We start from the raw sequence: 20,388 nt of genomic DNA, 5'->3' as shown, positions 1-20,388 counted from the left end.
AGCCAAATAAAATTAGTGTAGAGCCTCGGGGTGGGTGTGCAGTCACACTCTTTGGTAACTTGGAATGGTTCTAGCTGCTCAGTTAACATGGAGGCAGCCCTGAAATCCCACTGTGGGAGTGAACTTGCCTTTTAACTGTACTAACTATATACAAACTCTACCTTTTGCACTTAGTTTGGAAGGAAAGGATCTGTTTTTCATCCTGCTGCAAGCACTGCTTTCTTTCAAAAAACAAGACAACAGCCCTGACGGCCCAGTGGCACTCACCATTTAGAAAATGTGGATTTGGTGTTTGCTGTCTTGTTCCAGCAGGTGGTTCTTCAAGGTGTGCTCAGGGTCAAGGGTAAATCATAAGGCAAGGTTTCAAAGAAATCCCAGTGTTCCTTTGGTTTAGATAAGGAAAGTGCAATCCACCGTTGTGCTAGAATATTAAATTACAGAGAGAATATGGATATACATGATTACACCTTGAAGTTCAGGGGGTCTCTGCCTTGTGGTGCAGCTTTTGTTGCATTCCTCGTGGCAATCACATCGTGGTGAGCCCTGAGGTTCTGAGCACTGCTGGAGCTGCTGCTGAGCTCTCACTGTGCAGCTCATCCCGCTCTTCTCTCCCTGTACAATAGCTCCCTCTGCTTGAAATCAGCAGTGGAATTGTTTCCTACTTGCCTGCACGGCAGTTTTTAATGTGGGCCCCCTTTTTTAAGATTTCTGCTGCTCTTCATGAACCAATTCCTGTGCACAGCTCGTGCTCATGTGTGTTGTGAAGCAGGGAAAATAACCACATTGTTCTCAAAACTTCTCTGCCTAGAGCTGCTTCTTTGCAGGATCTCTCTTCCTTTTGGAACACTTCTTTCAGCTAAATTATCTCGTACCAAAACACGATGATTTATTGAGCAAAACTGTTTTTATTTCAGTGGTGAGTTGAAACAGGACTGCTTCTCATCAGAGATGTGGTAGTTAGGCCACTGACCCTGCATAGAAGCAGCTGATGGTGAGGTTCCCATGTCCTGCTTAAGTGGTTCTGGTCCAGAACCCAGAAAAGAGCTGATTTAGATCAGGCAGAGCAGGGGTTTGAGCCAGCACCAAAATTATTATGCCAGTCCTTCACTCACAGAATTTTGTCAGCTTATCTGCATGGATGGGGGGAATGCTTGGGTTTGTTTCGTTCATTTTTTATCAATATAGCTAAGCCAGCAAAAGTCATATTATAAAAGCTGTTGTGTCAGCAAAGGTGTTGTTTTGCTGAGAGAGCATTCACCCATTCAGGGAACCAGCATAAACCTCCCTGGCCACGGCAAGATGAGCCCATGATAGGAAAACTTGCTGGTTTAGTTCTCCAGCAAAGCCTCCCTCCTGTGAACAGTGCCTTGCTTGCTGGGAAGGGCCTGGCTGGATCCTGGGTCTGCAGAGATGTCCAGAAGGTTATTTCTAATTTGCAGTGGAGCAAACCCCCAGATTAAAACCAATCTAGAAGTCTGTGCTGGTTCCAGGATTGTTGGGGTTTGCTGGCAAGAACAAAGGGCAGCAGAAACTTCCGTTTTCTACATCCAACACTTAAAGCTCTTTTTTTCCCTTCACGTTTTGGAATCCCTTTGGATTCCTCTTCTGAACTTGCTGGGCTTTGGTTCTTTCCTGGAAATCTCCTGAGGGGATGCTGTTGGAAGCTCAGGGAATCCTCCCTCAGCACCAGGTGCAGCAGGTTTGGGCACACACAGCTCGGGCAGCACGAGCACCTTGGCACAGGAGGCAAACACAGGGAGCCTGCTGGGCTTGGCTGCCAGGACACGGCGCTCAGGAGGAAACATCTTGTGTGCACTGCGGATAAACTGTAAAATTATAAAATTGTGAAAGGGCAGGATCTAGCAGTAGAACAGGAGAGAATTGTTGGTAATCTTTATTTACTTGAATCCAGCCCCGGCGTGGCTCTTCCTGCTGAACTCTAATTTCACTTCTCTAATTTCAGCCTTTTACAGATATTACAGGCATTGCCTCATATGTTTGCACATACCTTAAAAAACATGTGCCCTTGGAAAGCAGTGTATAGTCATATAAAAATAAAGAGCTTAAAAAGCATTCCTGTTTTCAAATTAACACTGAGGTGCTGAATTCACGGTGGTCTTTGTGATTTGAATTTTGCCTTTTTTTTATCCCTCCCACTCCCTGAATAAGATGCAAGTCCTGAGGGAAAAACAGTTCATGATTGTGCATTTGGAGACCCAGTGCATGCAAGGAGCATTCCTGAACTTTATGAGCCTTTAGCAAGGGGGAGAAAGGCTGTAATTGCAAACTTAAAAAAACAAATGACTAAACAAAAAATATATTAAAAAATTAAAACCCCATATGGGTTTTTTCTGCATATCTTTCTGCCAGTATATAATAATCTATAATTTTATTGGATTAAGAATAATTTTTTTAATGAGTGAAGGCATGATAGAAATGGTACAGGACACAAAGCAAATGCTAATACAGGTTAAAATATTAAGTTAAGTGGATATCTTTGCATCAGTTTACAATGTGTGTAATATTTTGTGCTTGACACTCTCTGTATCCAAAACTATGGTGTTCCCTCAGTAATAATCTTAGTTACTCTTCTGTTGCTGTCTCCTGTTAAGGTGGAGAAAAATGTCACTTCTAAGTTGTCACGTGGAGTTGACAGAGCAGAAATGCTGCAGTAACACACCCCACATCAACGGCTGTTTCTTCAATATTTGGGGGTTCCATTTGAACTTAGTATTTTGAATTTAATTTCTGATGTTGCAGTGGCTCCTTTTGCCATCACTTCTGCTGCTCTGAAGCCTCGGGTGATGTGCAGAATGGTTATTTTCTGTGGCGTTAGCCCGTCCCAGGCTGGTGGAAGGCTGCCAGCGTTGTTGTTCTGTTTGCAGCTTGGCCTGGCTGTGTCTGTGTGTGAAAGGAGAGGGCAGGCAGGGTATCGGTCACCTTTCAGATCTTAACATTTCTTAATGGATTAGGCAAGTGATGGGATATCTTCCTTTCTGTGCACTCTGGGCCCTGGCAGTGGTAGCAGACAGCGCTTTTCGACCGTCTCAGCAGGCTTCAGTCCCGTAGCATCAGAGAAGGAACGTGCTTGAGTGCTCCTCACACACTCCAAACAAACATCATCTTGCAAGGCCTTCACCTGGGGGTGTTTTTGTTCTTTTCCCCCCAGGACCCCTTGGATCCAGCAGGAACAGCCATTGTGATCAGCTCCCTGGTGGCCGGCGGCGTGGCCGAGCGCGGGGGGCAGATTTTGCCGGGCGACCGCTTGGTGTTCGTCAATGAGAAACACTTGGATGGTGCCACCTTGGCAGAGGCGGTGGAAGTGCTGAAATCTGTGCCCCCTGGTACAGTTTCCCTTGGAATCTGCAAGCCTTTGGTGGTAAGAACTGATTTTAATTTTTTTCTTTTCTTATTTCATCCCGTGGCGTTTGTAGATGGGGTTTGCGGGGAGAGTTCAGCACAGGGCACGTGTGCATTTGGGAAACAGCTGAGCTGCTGCGCCTTGAGAGGGCCAAAAGTCCTGGCAAATGGGCAGCTCAGTGTCCAAAACCAGCATCCTCAAGTTCCTCCTTCAAGAACATCCACGTGGAACCGGGAGATGTGCCTGGGCAGACCCATGTGTGCTGTGCACAGGTTTCAGCACTTCAGTAACCCAGTTAAACGTGTGCTGGAGCCCATTTCTCTCTCAGACACTGCTAAGTGCTTGCTTGAGCTCCACTGACATCAAAGAAAGCCACTCTGTTTGAAGTCAAGGCTGTAAATTCAAGCAGAATTTCCCTTTTCTGGAATCAAGGCTTTGGAACAGTAGTTTACTGGGGAATGCTGCAGTATTGTTCATCAAGGGCACCCAGGCAAAATTAATTAAAGCCCCAGTTAACAGAAAGTGCTTGTAATTCTAAGTGGTAGAGGAGTTGTGAAATAGGATTGTAGGAAAGCTGTTAAATATATTATTTCCTTTTCTAAAAATTACTATGTTGTTTTTCATAACCTTGTATTTGTCTTCCCTTCCTACACATCTCTTTAGGTCTTAGTGCATCTGAATCAATATGTTCAAAGAATAAAAGCTGTTGACTTCTCCATTTTTGACTTTCTATTTTTATAATTCTTTTCCAGTGGCTGGTTCTCCTTCTCCCTTTTTAATTTTTTGAAAGATGTGGGAATTTTTTTGTTGTTGTTGTTTTCCTGACTCATTGTTTGGATTACCATTTTTAGGGAGAAAGCAGTGAGGAGGAGAAAATGCATGGTGTGGATATCAACAGCATCAAAAACAGCCCTGGGTCTCCAGAACCAATAGATAACACAAATTTCTCAGTAATACTTGAAGCACCACAGGTATTTGGTTGCTTTTTTGGTCCAACTCCAGTTCATACAGACAGGAAATGATGTTTAAAAGTAAAAAAATATAAAAGTATATTTTTCAGATAAGACTGAAAGTATTGGATTCCTTCTATCAGCAAACTGTGCCAAGTGCATTGGGAGCACTTACCAATGCAGCTCCCAGACTGCCTTATCAAATTTATTATGTCATTAAAATACCTTGGGTTACCTTGGATATGAAATAGGAATGCTGTGTTGTTATTAGAATCAGAAGTGGTGGGCTCAGCTTTGCACTGACAGTAAAGTATTGGGAGCAGAATGCTTTTAATTATCATGAAGCAAAACAAAAAAGTTCAGAGTGTAAGGCACTCTTGAAATACTTTCTTCTTCATAGCCTTCTAATGTTCTCTGGAGTGATTTCTTTACTCTTGCCTCAACTCTCCTCATCCTTACTATCTGAGAAATAATTCTGTTTATTGTGGGAGGATGTGGCATTAAAGATAGTGAGAAACTCAGATACCAGGGTAATAGGCAATAATATTGCAGTTCTCACCAGTGCAGGGTTGGAGAGATGTGGATATCTTGTAATTTTCATCTGTTCTCAAGTGCTTTGCAAAATTCAGGCTGGTAAATGTATTCTTTTTATACCAGAAAATACAACACATAAAGGATCATGCAGAACTGCAACACAGGAAGAAAAATAAATTCCAGATTTTCTTGTAGCTGAACGTGTGTACCTGTCTCTGGATGCAAACCTGTTTTTAGTGCTGAACTGGTAGATTAGAAGCACCAAAAGGAGAAGTGTTATAGGGTGGATGTGGGTATACTGTGAAGAAATTAGCCTGGATGATGATAAATTACATTTTCTGATTTTTCACAATGTAAAATGGCATTTGTTGTTTGGGGCCATGGGAGGGATTGCAGAGAATTTATCCTCTGCCAGCTCAGATTGGTTTTCTACTTCCTAAATAAAACCAATGTCATTAAGTAGTTTTAAAGAAAATATTTTATTAAAAGTCCTCAAACTGGAACGATCAATTTGGACAAAACACCTACAGGGGAATTTACTTGCATTTTGTTTCACCTCATGTGTGACAGCTTTGGTAGTAGGTAAATTATTTTTTATTATCTTACCGCTCACACAGGTAGCCAGGAGTGGTGTGTTCTGCTGGTTGCCACTCTGAGACACTGGCAACCAGAATGTCAACCCCAAAATGATGGAATTTGAGGATTTTATTTGCTTCAGTGTCGTGTTTGCAGCATTCCCTGTGTGCTGGTGGTGTCTGGTGCTGCAGTGCAGCAGTCAGGGAGGATGCAGAGCAAACTGCTGGGTCAGGGACACAAACCCTGCATGGTTCTGGGCAGAGAAATCTGATTTATGTGCCCTGGAGTTGGGGAAGTGTTGGGAGAACAACGCTGCAGGAGCCAAGGGAAATGGAGTGAAAATGGAGAGAATTAGGATCTCTTCAGCCTGGCTGTTTTGTGAGATCGAGGTACACATATCAAATGGATTAAAGGGACTTTTAATGCTAGTTAGATTAATAAAATGGGCTAATTTCTGGGTTGCTGGTGTTCTACTCTTGCGCCAGCTATTGGCTGCATTGTTTCCTTATGCTGCTGCCTCTCTCCTGTTTTCTCTCCTGCCTCTCACTTGAGTTATACAAACATCTTGGCAGTGTCTGGGGGGCTTCCCTTCTGTATTTGTACAAATGTACCCAAACAGGATCCTGACACCGAAGGTCAGAAGTGCTGCAGTGCCCTGGGGAGCCTGGGAAGGGGCAGGAAGCAGAAACAAAAACATCTGGGGGAAGGAGCCCTGAATCTGCCCCTGGGTTTGGGAGTCTGGGGGCTCGGGGTGGTGAACTTGGGTTTGGAGGTTCTTTGGGCCACAGAGACTTGGTGGCCTGAAGGAAAAAAAAAAAGGGGGAAAGCTCTCTGTGTGTGGCAAAAATTCTGGGATAAGATCCCAGCTGCCTGTGCAGCCTCACTGTGAGCCAATGAACAGCACCCCATTCCATCTGGGAGAAACAGGAGTTGTTGGAACTCCCAGAAAAAGAACTGTTGAGTGACATCTTTCAGAGTGAGTTTTAATACCTTTTCCCTCAGTTTTGTTGGGGTTTTTTTTGGTTGTTTTTTTTTTTCTTTTGGTTTGTTGCTCTGTGGTTTGAGCACTGTTCTCCTTAAAGCAGGAAAGTAATGAACAGTCATTTATATACTTTTTAATTTTTTTTTGGGGGGGGTATATGGGTCTTCCATTTCTCCTCTGCCCCAGGTTAAAAGTTGGATGGAATATCCAAGGTAGGGGCAAGCAAGTATGGCTTTTATTTGGGGTTTTTAAGTTGCTCTCACTGTTGCATAAGCAAACTCTTGGGCTGTTTGTTTAAGAAATGTTCATGTATTCATAAAGCAACAGCAGATATGTGTGAAGCACAGGGATACTTCGACTAGATTTATATGTACTTTTTCCTATGGCTGTTTTAGTGTTAATTAACAATTTCTTTCCCTAACTTCAGTCCAGATTGTTTTTTCCAAATGGCTGCAGCAGCATCTAAGCTGTGCGACTTAAAATTCTTTATACTGAAAAAAAATAATTGCACTGTCTGCTTTCGGTGTTAAAATTATAAGTCAGAGAGTCTATTTTCTTTTAGCAAATGCAGAAGGTAGAAGATTTTCACATTAAAAATCAACATGTAATCTTAATGTGGGCAAAAAACAAAGCATAGCTTTGAAAGAGTGGGATGGAAACAAGAGGTAAAATCTGTATTCTTTCATGATCTTTGCAGGGTTTCAGAGACGAGGTGCCTTTTAAAGAAGAACTGGTTGATGAGCCCCATTTGGAGTTGGGAAGGTCATTTCAGCTCTCTCAGAAGGATGATGAGTATGGGAAGGAGTCCTGGGAGATGTGTGAGTTCCTGAAAGCCAGAGCAGAGGACGTGGAGGAGGAATGGGAGATGTTGGTGGATGAGGAGGATGAGGATGAGGAAGAGTCAGACTTCCTGAAAGGTGGAGAGAAGGCAACTTCAGACAGGAACCTGGCTACAGAACGATGGGCAAAGCAGCTGGAGGCTGCTGAAATGCAAGATTTAAGATCCAGTGCCAAAGAGTCCCTGGAATATCCATTCAGGAAAGATCAAATGGTAAGGAATGCTGTGCTGGTCTCTGTGCTGAGCACAGATCCCTCAGGGCAGACTCCAAAACTAAACCCTCAGGACTCTCTCTAGGGTTGTAATTACTAGAACTTAATTTATTAAATTTATAAAATTGATTTATTTACTTGTGTACCTCTAGCAGGCACCAGTCTATCCTTTTGCACATTTTGGAAGGTTTTATAGATAACTTATTTTCTGTGTATTTACCTGCTGGAGTGAAATATCTGATTGCTGGTATGGGGCATGTCAGTAACAGCAACATGTCACTTCATGGGTTTGAGAGTCCAGAGGCTTCAGTGAAAGGAACTTTCTCTTTTCCTCATGTTTTTAAAACCCAAACCTGTTCCTTCAGCCAGATTGTGTATTTGAGAAAAAAATGATATGGTGGAAGGAACTGTGGCAAGGCTAGTAGTGGATTAAGGAGTAGGAGGAGATAGGCTCAGGTAAATTGCAAAACTTGTATTTATACATCTTTCTTAAGTACTGAGAATTATTTTTTCCTTCTGATTCTTTGTTCATCCCCTCACCAAACAAAAAAGTGATATTATCAGCCTCCCATGCACCAGCTTCTGAGGTGTGTTTGCTTTTATATGAAAAAAGTGGAGTGGAAAAGGATTTGACATCACAGCCACAGAGAATTTCAGGTTTTGTTTGGTTTGTCCCCTTAAGTAGTAAGTGTATAAACAGATAAAATGAAGTTTTTACTGACAGTTTTATACCAGAGTGCACAGTATTAAATTTATTTGTTTGTTACTTATAAAAAACAAATGAGCAAGAGTAAATAAATTTTTGTCTGAATTACAGGTGAGGAGAAAGATACAGTTATTTTATATTTCAACTGCATATAACATTTCTCATGCCTCTTCTTAATGCAGTGCATAAATGAGCAGTTAGTATTTAAATGAGCAGTTAGTATTTCATAGTTACCTGAATAAATATGAATGCAGCTGAGGATATGTATGTTTGCTGTAAAAATTAATGTTCCTGTCAAATACCCCTGTGTAAGTTAATACCATTGCTTTCTAATTTTAATTACTTCTTTTCTCCTCTGTGAAGTGTGAAGAGAATGCTGCTATAAGGTCACACTTTTCTGGAACCACAGCTCCCAGCAGCTACCAAAAAGACATTTTTGATACTGAAACTACCCAGCCAGAAGTGAAAACTGAGATGAATTTAGGTTTGTAAGAAAGTTTCTCTTTATCTCATAATTTCGTGTTTACAAATTTCATTTTTTTTTACCAAAACAAAAATATTTTCAAATGAGAAAATATTCAAATCAAGAGTTCTGCAGGCTCAAGACAGTCTGGTATTAAATGAGTTTCACTTTTATAATCTTGCTTCCTCCTCCAAATCTGACCAGTGATAAATAAATACAGAAATGAAGTGACAGGCTCTGGAGGTGACTTTAGCACAGCCAGAAAATTGCAAGTGATCTGTGTGGTAGAAAATTGCCCCATCTCCTAGATTTGGGATCTGTGCTCAGATTTCTCCTTGTCAGATGGCCACAGTTGGATGGTTAGGATTTGGTAGATTGATCAGAGAAATAAATTTATCAAACCTGCCTGAAGTGGCACTCCCTGCCTGGGAGGAAGGAACTCCGAGCCCTGTCCAACCTGACCTTGAACACATTTGGAACCTGGTGGTATAAAGAGTTTAATTCCAAGGGTGAAATAATTGGTGGATGCCTGGGCAGAGGAAGCAAAAGTTCACATCTTCTCCCTTTTTTCACATCTCCCCCCTTTCCTTCTTCAGGAACAAAGCTTCAGAGTGACTCCAAAGGACCTGAGCTTGCTGTTGATTCAGAAGCAGTTGGACAGGAAGCCCCGAAAGAGGAGAATTATGTTTTTCCCAAGAGCCAGGAATCTAGCAGAATAACCACCTCAGCTCAGCCTAGAACAGCATCATGCAGGTATGGAGGAAGATTTCAGGTTTTGAAAGACATTCATTTAACAATCTTAACAGTCCTCTTGCTTTACTCAGCTGAATCATGATGAAAGGCTGTGTGGAATGCTCAGACAGATGTATAGGTCTGTAGCTTTTACAGGAGATGGAGTTTGGCTTAAAACCTGAAAACTTCCCATGTTTCCTCCCTTGAACACTGGGACAGAAATGTGCAAATGGCTGTGCCAGCACTGCAGGGAGGGGAGTGTGGAGGTGGCCTGGAGGAGAGGGATGTGGCCTTTACTCATGTCTCCTCCTGGTTTTCCCTTCCCTTTGATCTTCCTTTTGGGAAGAGCAGAGTTCAGCCAGGGCAATCTGCAGGAAATTTTAGTCCTGCCAGTGGTGCTGAGGAACCTTGAGCTGGCATTGCTGTGATTTTCTTTATCTGTCCCAGTCTTTCCCCACCAGTGTGGGGTCAGTAGGTAGTGCAGCTTTTGGGACCTGTTGATTCCTCAGTACTCCCTTAATTTCATCTGAAATCCTCTCTCAGAGGGAAAGCAGCTCAGCAATAAGGTGAGAAGATTGTTCTGTAGGGTTTAATGGAGCACACAGGATCTATTCTCCCACTTGGATCATGATCTGCTTACTGGTTTTGGCATGTTTATATCTCTCTCCAAGCATCACAGCATATTTATCAGAAAGTAAATGTTAATTGCTTAAATAGTCATTTCCAATGAGTAAATGCAGTGCAGATTTGTGTATCACAGATCAGCTTATAAATTTGGTCTGCCCATCATGTTTATTTCTGGAGCATTCCTTAAGTACATTTAAACCTAAATACAAAAATTCCTGTCTGGTCTGTTGACTCTGTACATTTGCTTTAAACTGGGCAGTGTGAGAAGGTGTTGCTGTCTCACTGCCAGATACAAAATATGTGAGGAATTGTGACCTGGCATGGGTGATGCCTCTTTTACTTTTTATTCCTCCCCTCCCCTCTTCCCCAAATTAGTGAATTACCTGAGAGAGAAGAAGGAGAAGGAGAAGAAACTCCAAACTTCAGCCACTGGGGACCACCACGGACGTATGTTCATATAATCACATTATTCCTTCCCATTTACCTCATGTCTTTTTTTCTGTGAGCCACCTTAGTTCTTGGGTGGTTTTTTTTTCCTCTCCTCCTCTGCCAATAACTTTAGGGTACCTGTGTACCTTGGGCTTTCCTGAAGACAGGGAATTTTTAACAGATGTTCAGCAGAATTCTGCCTTCTATTTATACAGCTGACTTGGGAGAGCTTGGCTGGTTTAGGTTGTGGATGACCTACAAGTTCTTGTTCATTTAATAACTATTAGGTGTGAACAATGCACATAGTGCTGTGCTGTCTCCCTTTCCATGGGCTCCCTGCTAAACCTTCATGGCAGGATTCCAAATTGCCAAGCCAACCTTTTTAGCCACATCCTTATTGTATCATTAACATTTTTAGGTGAATTGTTTTTATGGTCCCAAGTAAAATATGATCAGAAAGTTGCTGCTTGAGCTGATGAATGTGTGCTGAAGTCAGTGTTCAGAAAGTTGTATGAAATACTTCACTATTTGTCTAAAGTGCTGCTTGCAGGGCTTCCCATTCCCAGACACTTTGCTCAAGCTGAAAAAGGATGAGTATTTACTTGAAGATCTGACTTTCTCTGAAATAAAAGCCTCTGCCCAGTGGGCATGGATTGCAAGCAGAATTTTGCTCTTCTTGTGGGGTGAGATCTGCTCAAGGTGAAAACTCAACTCTGTTGAGAGCATTCTCAGGCTTCTGACTTTATCCCTTTACTCTGTTAAATCTTCTTGAAAGACCAGGAGCTTACATTTATTTAAGGCTTTGCATTTGTAGTTTAAAAAAAAAACCTGTTTGAAGCTCTTGAAACTACCATGTATTTTTTTCAGTGTTGAGATCTTCAGAGACCCTGATGTGTCTCTTGGAATCAGCATTGTTGGTGGACAAACTGTCATAAAGCGCCTGAAGAATGGAGAAGAACTTAAAGGGATCTTTATCAAACAAGTTTTGGAAGACAGCCCAGCAGGAAGAACAAGGGCTTTAAAAACTGGAGATAAAATACTTGAGGTAAATGGAGATAAAACTTTCTTTTTAGTCTAAGAAATAAAAATTGTCTCAAACAGCTTTGGGTGGAGAGAGGAACAAAATACTGCCACCACTTCATGAGGTATTGGCAACACTTTGTTTTGAAAACCAAAGGAAACCTCTGGTGGTGTTTCTTTTTTTTTTTTTTTTTTAAGGTCTGACTATGGAGCTCTTTTTCCTCTGTATTTAAGAAAAGATTTATCCTGGTGTCTGAGGGTGGACTGAAAAAAATGGGAGTGTCCTCTTCCCATACAAAGGAGGAATAAGTTACAGCATATCTATAAGCATAAATTTAATATATACAAGGACACAGAGTGTTCATTTTGAATTATGGACTGTTATTTTTGTGTGTGTGGATTTAGAGTAGTTAACTGATAACCACTGTTTGGGATAAATCCCTGATTCTGGCAGGTGCTGTGGGGGAAAATGTCATTCCAGCCTCTCACTGCTGGTTGATTTGTTTTTACTCATTTTTCTCCAAATTAATACTTCAAGATCAGCCAAGCTGATAGTGCTGTTCAGGTTTAGTTTACCAACAGGTAAAACCTGAAAGAGTTAGATCTAATGTTATGTAACACTCTGACAATCTTACTCCTTATGTTTTTATCTAGAGGAATTGTTTTGGGCAACATATGGCCATCTTTTAATTATGAATACCAAGTAACACTTTTCTTTAAACCATCATCAAAACATACTTTACAAATAATTACTCTTGACTGTTTTTGATGCCTTCCTCAGATACACTAATCTCCTGCAAGTGTGTGTGATGCCTTGTAATGACTCTGTACCTAATAAAAATAAACATTGTTTGTCAGGTTTCTGGGGTAGACCTACAAAATGCCACCCACAAGGAAGCAGTAGATGCCATCAAGAATGCAGGAAATCCTGTGGTGTTTGTAGTCCAGAGCTTGGCTAACGTACCAAAAGTAAGTTTATTTCTATTTTTATTCTAAAACTTAGTAAACGCATAGCGTGCATCTTATTTTAAACTTGCCTAAATTCCTTTCAGACAGTTCTGTCAATTTTTGTGTCCAAGGATGGATCCTGTCAGTTAGTTACAGACCAACTGATTGATTGATTACTTCTCTGGTCTAATTGGAAACCTCATTTGTCTAATTTACATGGAGTAGATGTAAATCTGTTGACTAGGTGTTAATTCAGCTCTCCCACCTGTGTAGTAAGAGTCTGGTCCTATGCATTTTAATTTGCCCATATTTGATAATCTAGAAATAAACTCTGTTATCTAGAGGAGCAAAGCTCTAATTAAAATTAGTCAGATTCACACCAGCAACTCCCTGTGAAATGTGTCACCAGAGGGACCTAAAAGAGTGACCTGGGAGCAAGTTAATTTCCAAAATATTTGAGGCATCTCCTCATCTTTGAGGCCAAGGCAAGAAACTTTTCAATGCCTCAGTAAGAGCAGCATACAGTTCTACCTGCCTAAAATACACACAGAAACTCCAAACTTTTTATGTAATAATGTAATTCAGTAAATCCAGTGAAAGAATGTAATTTATAGACTGCACTGCAGTGCCCTTTTACACTGGGCAGAATGCAGAGTGGACTGGGGAACTTTGTTATTGTCAGGAATTGATTTTGGATGTTTGTTTTGCAACTAAAATTCTCTCCATAATGTGGGTAATGTTACATTGGTTTTCAGGTGGTTTCTCCTGCCCAGCCTAAGGGAATCAAAGTCAGCAAAGATCAGGATGCAGACAAAGAAAATAAGAGTGATAAGGTATTTATTCCATTCAGTGCTGTACCCAGGTTTTACTAAATCAAATGGTATAATAGCATGTATTCTAACTCTATGATAAGCTTCTTCTGAAGTCTGAAATTAAACTTGAAGTGTTTTGTTGAAATATCTTTGATTCTAGGACTTTTTGCCAAATTCCTGCCAAGTGTTCTGACATTTATTCTGTGGGTGTCTGCTGGGTGCTGAAACCCTGTACTTAGCACAGCTCCTCACTGTCATCTGTCTGAAGTACCTGGTTTGCTCCGTGTGGAGGCAAATTGATTCCCTTTGTTCAGCAGAAACAGAGCAATGGCAACGTGTACACAAATAATATCCTCAGTGTGAGGCCGCCTGAAATCCAGTGGGATCATTTATGGGATGGTGAAATCCACAGAGGCTCCTGCATTTCCCACAGCTGTGTAGAATGAGAAATGACTGAGGGGCCTGTGGCTGCTCAGCTAATTGTGAGGCAGTCACTGCACAGTGACTTCCAAATAACTTCACAGCAGCTTTAAAAGAGGAAAAAAAACTCTGTTTGGTAGAAAACAGGGAATTTGTGTTAATAAGGGAATAAGGGAAAAAATTATTTTTCATTTTCAGCTGTCTCACTCTCATGGCATTGGTGTTTTCCTGTGGGATCTGTCCTGACTGAGGAGTGTAGTTCAGGTACTTTGAGGGTGTGAGAGCAGCAGGAGCAGAGACAGAAGTAATGCAGACAATAAGTTTTGCCTGGTGCAGTTGAACTACAAATAGGATGAAGTTTTCATTTGATCCTACTCAGCACTCTGGTGTTTGTTGGGTACTTGAGAAGACCCTTTTACCTCCAAAAGTTTTTGTAACACTCCTTTCAGATCCTGTCAGGGACGGGAGCAGCGAGGCTCAGTTATCAGAAAAGGTGTTGAAGACATGCTTTCATGCCAGAGCATAATACTTCCAATGAAGCACTTACAATCCCCTTTTCTTGTGTTATTTTTTTTTTATCTATATTTCTAATCTCAAAAGCTCTCATCCTCTGGCAAAGTGCTGCCTTTCATCTCCAGCGCTCCGCTGTGTCGCGTTCTGCGGCGTTCCGAGGTTAAAGAGGGAGCCTAATCTTTTGCAGACCTTTTTCATCTATTGCTGCTATAAACTGGTGGGTGGAATATAGAAGAGCTCCAGTGCATAAATATGTAGCTCCTTTTTGGCTTTGAACGTGGGCTCACAAAGCAGTCCTAGTGCACTTCTGTGGGGCCGTCTCGGAGTTGGAAAGAGTTGCTATTAGTGGATTATTAGTCCACACCCCTATGGGGAATCAGTGATATTTCTAGTCCAGTCTTCAGACAGTCACAAAAGAATTTGGTTTGAAAGCAGCCACATCCAGCTGGAAAACCTGCCTTTTCCTGTATCTTTTCAAATGCTGGAGGTTTTTCTCTGATTTGTTGGCGTTTATCCTCCTCTATTGATCTGTTTGTTTCAAAATGAGCACTTTAATTTATATAAAACCACTTAAAACATTAGTGGACGAGCCAGATGTCAACATTATCTGGCTGGCTGGCTGGCTGTGTGAACTGTGCTGTTGCCTCTGTGCTGGTACATAAACGTGGCACAATGGAGCAGCCAGGCACAATTTTCTCATCTGGCTTTTCACTGGGACAGGAGGGATAAGAGATATTTGTCCCTCTGAGGCATAGAAAACTGCTGGGTAAGCCTGGGTGCCTCGTGTAATTTCACACAGACTTTCTAACAAACGTTTAAGGTCTTAAAAAGCCAAAGGGTCAACATTTAGACTGTAAGTTATTACTGAATTACAGAGATAATAAAGTGACCCATTTGTCATAGGCAGCTGAGAGTGAGGCCGCAGATTTTCCATCTTTACCTGCTCAGTAAAGTAGAACCCAAGTCCTCCCTTGCTTCCTGGATCATCTGGATTTTGCACAGTTCTGTCTGTGCTGGCTTCAAGAAAAAAGTAGGAGGCACCACTAAGTGTTACATCCTTTTGGAAAACAGCTGTTGTGCTTCCAAGTGCTCTCACTACACACTTTTTGCTACTGGTGGATTGAATTAATTCCATTTATTATTGCATTCTGTGCTCAGTGCACTGCTTTCCTGTTACATTTTTCAAATGGATGAGATGACAGATATTTTTGCCTCTCCAAATTTTCCACATATTACAGCTCACTCCTTGCACCATTCTATACAAATTCAACTTCAAGAATTGAAAAATCAATACGCAGGTTCAGCTTTCATTGCTCACAGTGAAAAAAAAAAAGAAATATTATCCTGGGCTTGATGTGTTTGGGTGTTGTGTCATATTTTCTAGCCACAGGAGGAATTAATTACAGGAATTCTGGGCACTCTAATGGCATCTGCTGCCCGGTGTTCCCTCTCTAAAGTGCATCCTGCTATTAGCAGTGGGCTTGCAGGGGATGCAGCTGAGCATCGTTTAGTGGAGTCGTGGTGCAAACCAAGGCAGGACCCAGTTCCTTGGAGCTGTAAAACCAATTGCTGAGCTGAGCCAGTGCCCCTCCATCCTCAGAGCCTGCTCTGTATTCCTGCCATGCGCCGCTATATGCATCATTATAGGAGCTGCCTGTATTTATGTGAGGTAATAGAATTTTATTGGGAGATATAATTCAAACCTTTATTTAATTTATGCCAAAACGCGGACGGATTGTGATGTTTAAATATTCATGTATGGACTAAGAGGATTGAGTTCTTATTTTATGTATTTTTTTATAAATTGATGTTTATCAGCACCAGATAGTTTTGTTATGGAGGCTTATAAGAAACAGGGTGTAACTCAGTGTTTGTTTTCAACCCTTGATTAGTGTTCACATTTTGATGTTTATGACAACACACAAGTATTTTATCAACAAGTAAATGTGCATGCACAATTGTGTTTCAGTTTCTTTTTCTTGATGTTCAGTGTCACTTCTTGGCTCTGCTTTCTTGCACAAAAAGCCTTTGCTGCAGAATTTAGCATTGTAATTAAGTACTGTGTCTGTGCACATGCAGTGCAACAGACAATGGGGTTTTTTTAATGTTCTCAGAGGTTACAAAGCATGTAACTCATTGTCTTTGAATCCATCAGAGAAAATATGGGGCTCCACCTCCCATGAAGCTGCCACCTCCTTACAGAGCCCTCGAAAGGCATCACACAGAGGAGGCTGCTCTGGGTGAAGAGGAGGATGAGGATGCTTGTGCAGAGGGTGAGTAGTGCTCCAATCATTGCATCAGATCACAATTCTGGGACACAATCAGCTGCTGATAAGCCGTCATGCCTTTTATTGCTTGTGGGAAGTGCTGCTCAGTGTGGCCACAGCAATCCTCAGCCTGGTTTGTAACTTAGATGCTTCTTCTGCCCAGCCAGGTCCCAGAGCTCGGCTCTTCTGGGGAGATGCAGGAAGGGCTGAGTTTATTTTCATCCCCAGCACATCCAGGCTGTGTCTGGAGGAGTTGCTTGGGCAGAGATGTCAGCAGTGAGTGGAGATGTGTTTTACTGCTCTGATTTCAGTGGTAGTCGACCAGTTGTAGCTGGAGGACCACTCAAATCAGACCAGAAATCCTGGAGCTGATCCCAGGCAATGCTGTTCAAGCAAGATGGGTTCCTTTAAAAAGAAAAATCTGCTGACTTATTGTTTTGGTGCTCTCCTGAAGAAAGGATCCCCTGGCTTTGTAGCACTCTGCATGGGAAGGGTTCTGCAGTTGTCCCATTTTGGGTTTGGCAGTGGTTTGTGGTGGTGCTCACTCTGTGGAAGAGCAGGGACCTGAGGAGTAGGAAGCAGTGCAAGTGGAGAGCTCCTGGCAGCATGATTTAGATTCCAGCTGCTTTTGAATCACAACTTTGGTTAATTAGCACTTTGGTTAAATGGAATATTATTATCCATAGCTTATCTTGCAGTAAAATATTTAGGAATACTGAAGTTGCAATTAGGAGTCCTAAATTACTTTCTAAAATCAGTTACTTTCTAATTTTTTTTATCTTTATGCTCCTTTCTACCAGATCAGGATAAGGTGAGATGAGGCCTTGACCCACCTGGTCTAGTGGAAAGTGGAATGAGATGATCTTTAATGTGTCATCCATCCCTGTAACATTCTGTGATTCTCTGTAGGCTTTTGCTGGGGTTTAGTTTGTTTTTTGGTTGTTTGTTTTTTTTTTTTCTTTTTGCTACAGTGATTTTTCTCATCATCTTGAGCTCTCAAACTGACTGGGTAAAGCTCCAATTGTAACAAACTCATTCCAGCTCGTTACTGAAGTCCTAATTCCCAGTTAAAGGATAGGTGTGATAAGTAGGCTGACACCTGAGTTATCTAATTAGGATGTGCCTCAATCCAAGTGCTTGCTGGGCCTAAGTTAATACTTTGCACAGAAGTAATTCCTTATTCATGGACTTGGTCATTTTTTAGCTCTCCTGCCATCCCTAATGATATTGCTGGCTGAGGCTGGAAGCTGAAAAGGTAAAGCTGCTGCTGATATTAAATTCATCAATCCTACCAGACTTGGCAACAGCACAAGATCTGTTCAGGGGAATCTCCTCTTTCCTTTCTACTGACTGAAGGTGAATGTTTTGCTGTAGCCATCTTTCCCATGAATCTTGGGAAAGAGAGATAAATTCTTCCTCACCTCATTCTGTTCCTTTGAAAATTAAGAACAGGCCAGGGAAGCCTGAAATAAGTTTGTGCCTCAGCCCTTGCAGTACAAAGCATGTTAGAAATGATCCAACTATATTTAATGACATTAAGCATCTTGGCAGCTGTGGAATGGCCTTTTACAGAATCCCTGCTCTGTGCTCACTTGAAAAACAAAGTTTTCTCTGCAAATTCCAGTACAGTGTTGTTTCTGTGAACTGCTTGATGCTCATAACTTCTGGTTCTTGAGCACCTTTCCCAGAAATCCCAACCCAGACAAGAGCTTGTCTTTCTGAACTGTCCATTTGTATGTTCATATTGCTCTGTTCCTCACCCACTTATCCAACTCACTCTACTGGCTTTGGAACCTCACTGCAAATATATCAACAGGTGATTTGGATTTATTGTCTTCCTTATTTAGAAGATAAGGTTCCTTCCAAAACGAAGATGTGGTGTCAGCCCAGGTAAATTCGCATCATAACCTCTCTTTTATTTGCTTCCTGGAGTTCTCAATCTCTGTCACAGCATGGAAAGCTTTGGAGGGCATTTTGAGGTGGGACAGCTGTTAAACCTGTCCTCTTGTTTTGCTCCTGATGGATTTTACTTTATTTTTTAGCATTCTTATTAACACAGCTGCAGTGTCAGGAACCTGCTCATCAATTTCTTTCAAACTCTGGAAGTACTTTATTTGCTCTGCTTGACATTTTTTGTCCTTGCTTATCACTTCTTTCAACCCTCCCTCTCATCTTTTGTCTCCACATCCTCCATCATTCCCCAGACTGAAAAAGCAGAGCATTGTTAGTCTTCCTGCCATATTTGAGAATTTTTCTTTTTATTGTGTGCCATCCACATTGCCTCGGAGTCTCCATGTTTTGTATGTTTTCCCCTTAAAGTGGCTGAATAACCTTTTGGTGTTGATTTAATTTCCCCTAAAATCTAAACCCACTTGCCTTTTGGCAATGCTCCCTTTTATTTCTGCTTTCCCCCTGCTGAAACTGTAGCTCTCATTGCTGACCTGGAACCTGAATTCCTGTTTGGAACCAACAGTCATTTCTTGTTCATGTTCTCCCTTTTGTTTCAACCTTCAAGAGTTGGTTTTGATCTAAAGAGGGCAAATCCTTGCTGGGAATCGAACTGTGAGGTAGTTTTTGGTTTAGAGAAACTCTAGACATGTCCTCTATGTTTCTGTGGTTTAAGAAGTTTAAAGTTCCAGGTGTTTTGTTGTTTGGTTGTGTTTTTTTTTCAAATGTGACTCTTGCACCCAAGGCCTTTAGTTTCAGATCTGCTTCTCCTTTGCTTTATGCCTCCAGTACTCCCAGCATCATTTCCCAAGTCCTTAGGTGGCTTTTCCTCGACTTTGAAGGCAAGTTGAAAGTTGTATTTCCTCTTGTTTTATTTCTTCTTCTAGTGGCACTGCCAAATCTTTATCTGTACCCAGCCCTAACCCTGTGTGTGGGTTTTGTTTTCTCTTTGCTTTGAGGTTGCTGTTTCAAGGCTTTCAGTTTATGCGTGGAAACAGTTTTGCACAACTTGCAGCCTGTCCATCCTGCTGCAAAAGGACCTTTCAAAATGCTTCATCCTCCAGACCTGAAACATTTTGGAGTTTTCCTTTCCCACAGAATGGCAGAGCCTGTTTTGGGGAAATAAATTGTTTTTTTTAGACTTCCCAAATCTGAAAAACACCGGGTTGTGAATGGGATTTTTTTAAAACTTTTTTCTCCTTTTTTTTTTTAAATGAAAACAAGTAAAAGGAGGGGAAGGCAGACAAAGGAGCTGTTTGTGCTTGTGAGCAGCTGTGCTGCAGGCATCAGTAGGCACTGGTGTGTTTTCCTGGAGTGGGGATGGCTGGAGGTGTGCTCCAAGAACCTGCTAATGGACTTGTGTGCACCCCGTGGTGGCTTATTGCCATAATGAGGGGTTGGTTGTAAAAAGAAGCAGAGGAAGTGGATGGGCAGAGCAGTTTGTAATGGAATTTTTGGTGAGGTTTTCCTTGGGGGAACTCCTGGCTGTACAATTTGGATATGCTTTCATGACTGAGTTGCAGCAAACGTAAATTAGACAGGAGAGAGTTGAAAAACCATTCTACAAAAACTGAAAGGACAACTGTTGAAAGAACTTGAAATCCTTAATTTCAATTGCTGTTATATCTTTAGTGGAATCTTTTGTCGGTTAGTTGACTGGGATCGATCTTGTTGGTTTCAAAAAAGTCTAAAATAATAAAAATAGATGGTAATAAAAACTTTGTGGAAGGTGGCTTGGATAATGGACTAAACTACTGCTGTGCTCAGACTTTCTGTCTGCAAGGATATTTAACTGTATCTAATAGGGGGATAATAATGCCCCCTTCCTCTTATTTTGTCTCTAGGTAATGTAGAAATCAATGAAGCTATAAGAAACCATAATGATTTATCTTCCTAAGATGCCTTTCTGAGGAATAAAAGCTAAAGCAAGAGATTTTAAAACTTCTCTGGTATTTTGACTTTCCATTCTTGACTCAGAGGGTGGGGAGGCCCTGGCATGGAGAAGTTGTGGATTCCCCATCTCAAGTGTCCAAAGCCAGGTTGGGTGAGCT

The 20,388-nt window shown here is 41.6% G+C and overlaps 1 protein-coding gene across 8 annotated transcripts in view; it reads left to right on the top strand.

Moving 5' to 3' along the window:
* PATJ (PATJ crumbs cell polarity complex component) overlaps positions 1–20,388 on the top strand; it is a 140,381-nt gene that overhangs the window by 45,161 nt on the left and 74,832 nt on the right. For 7 of the 8 annotated variants that reach the window (XM_021542668.3, XM_085585638.1, XM_085585637.1 and 4 more), the window contains 10 exons: positions 3,170–3,379; positions 4,213–4,332; positions 7,101–7,454; positions 8,523–8,643; positions 9,219–9,375; positions 10,357–10,428; positions 11,278–11,455; positions 12,289–12,399; positions 13,134–13,211; positions 16,279–16,396. In XM_021542668.3, the coding sequence (XP_021398343.3) occupies positions 3,170–3,379; positions 4,213–4,332; positions 7,101–7,454; positions 8,523–8,643; positions 9,219–9,375; positions 10,357–10,428; positions 11,278–11,455; positions 12,289–12,399; positions 13,134–13,211; positions 16,279–16,396 (1,519 nt within the window). The remainder of the gene's footprint in view (positions 1–3,169; positions 3,380–4,212; positions 4,333–7,100; positions 7,455–8,522; positions 8,644–9,218; positions 9,376–10,356; positions 10,429–11,277; positions 11,456–12,288; positions 12,400–13,133; positions 13,212–16,278; positions 16,397–20,388) is intronic. The other variant, XM_085585640.1, reaches the window with a different exon arrangement.

Source organism: Lonchura striata, chromosome 8, assembly GCF_050655825.1.
Source record: "Lonchura striata isolate lonStrDom1 chromosome 8, ASM5065582v1, whole genome shotgun sequence".
Classification (NCBI taxonomy): domain Eukaryota; kingdom Metazoa; phylum Chordata; class Aves; order Passeriformes; family Estrildidae; genus Lonchura; species Lonchura striata.
Note: the sequence above shows the minus strand (reverse complement) of the source record. Positions and strands in the feature narration are given on the sequence as shown.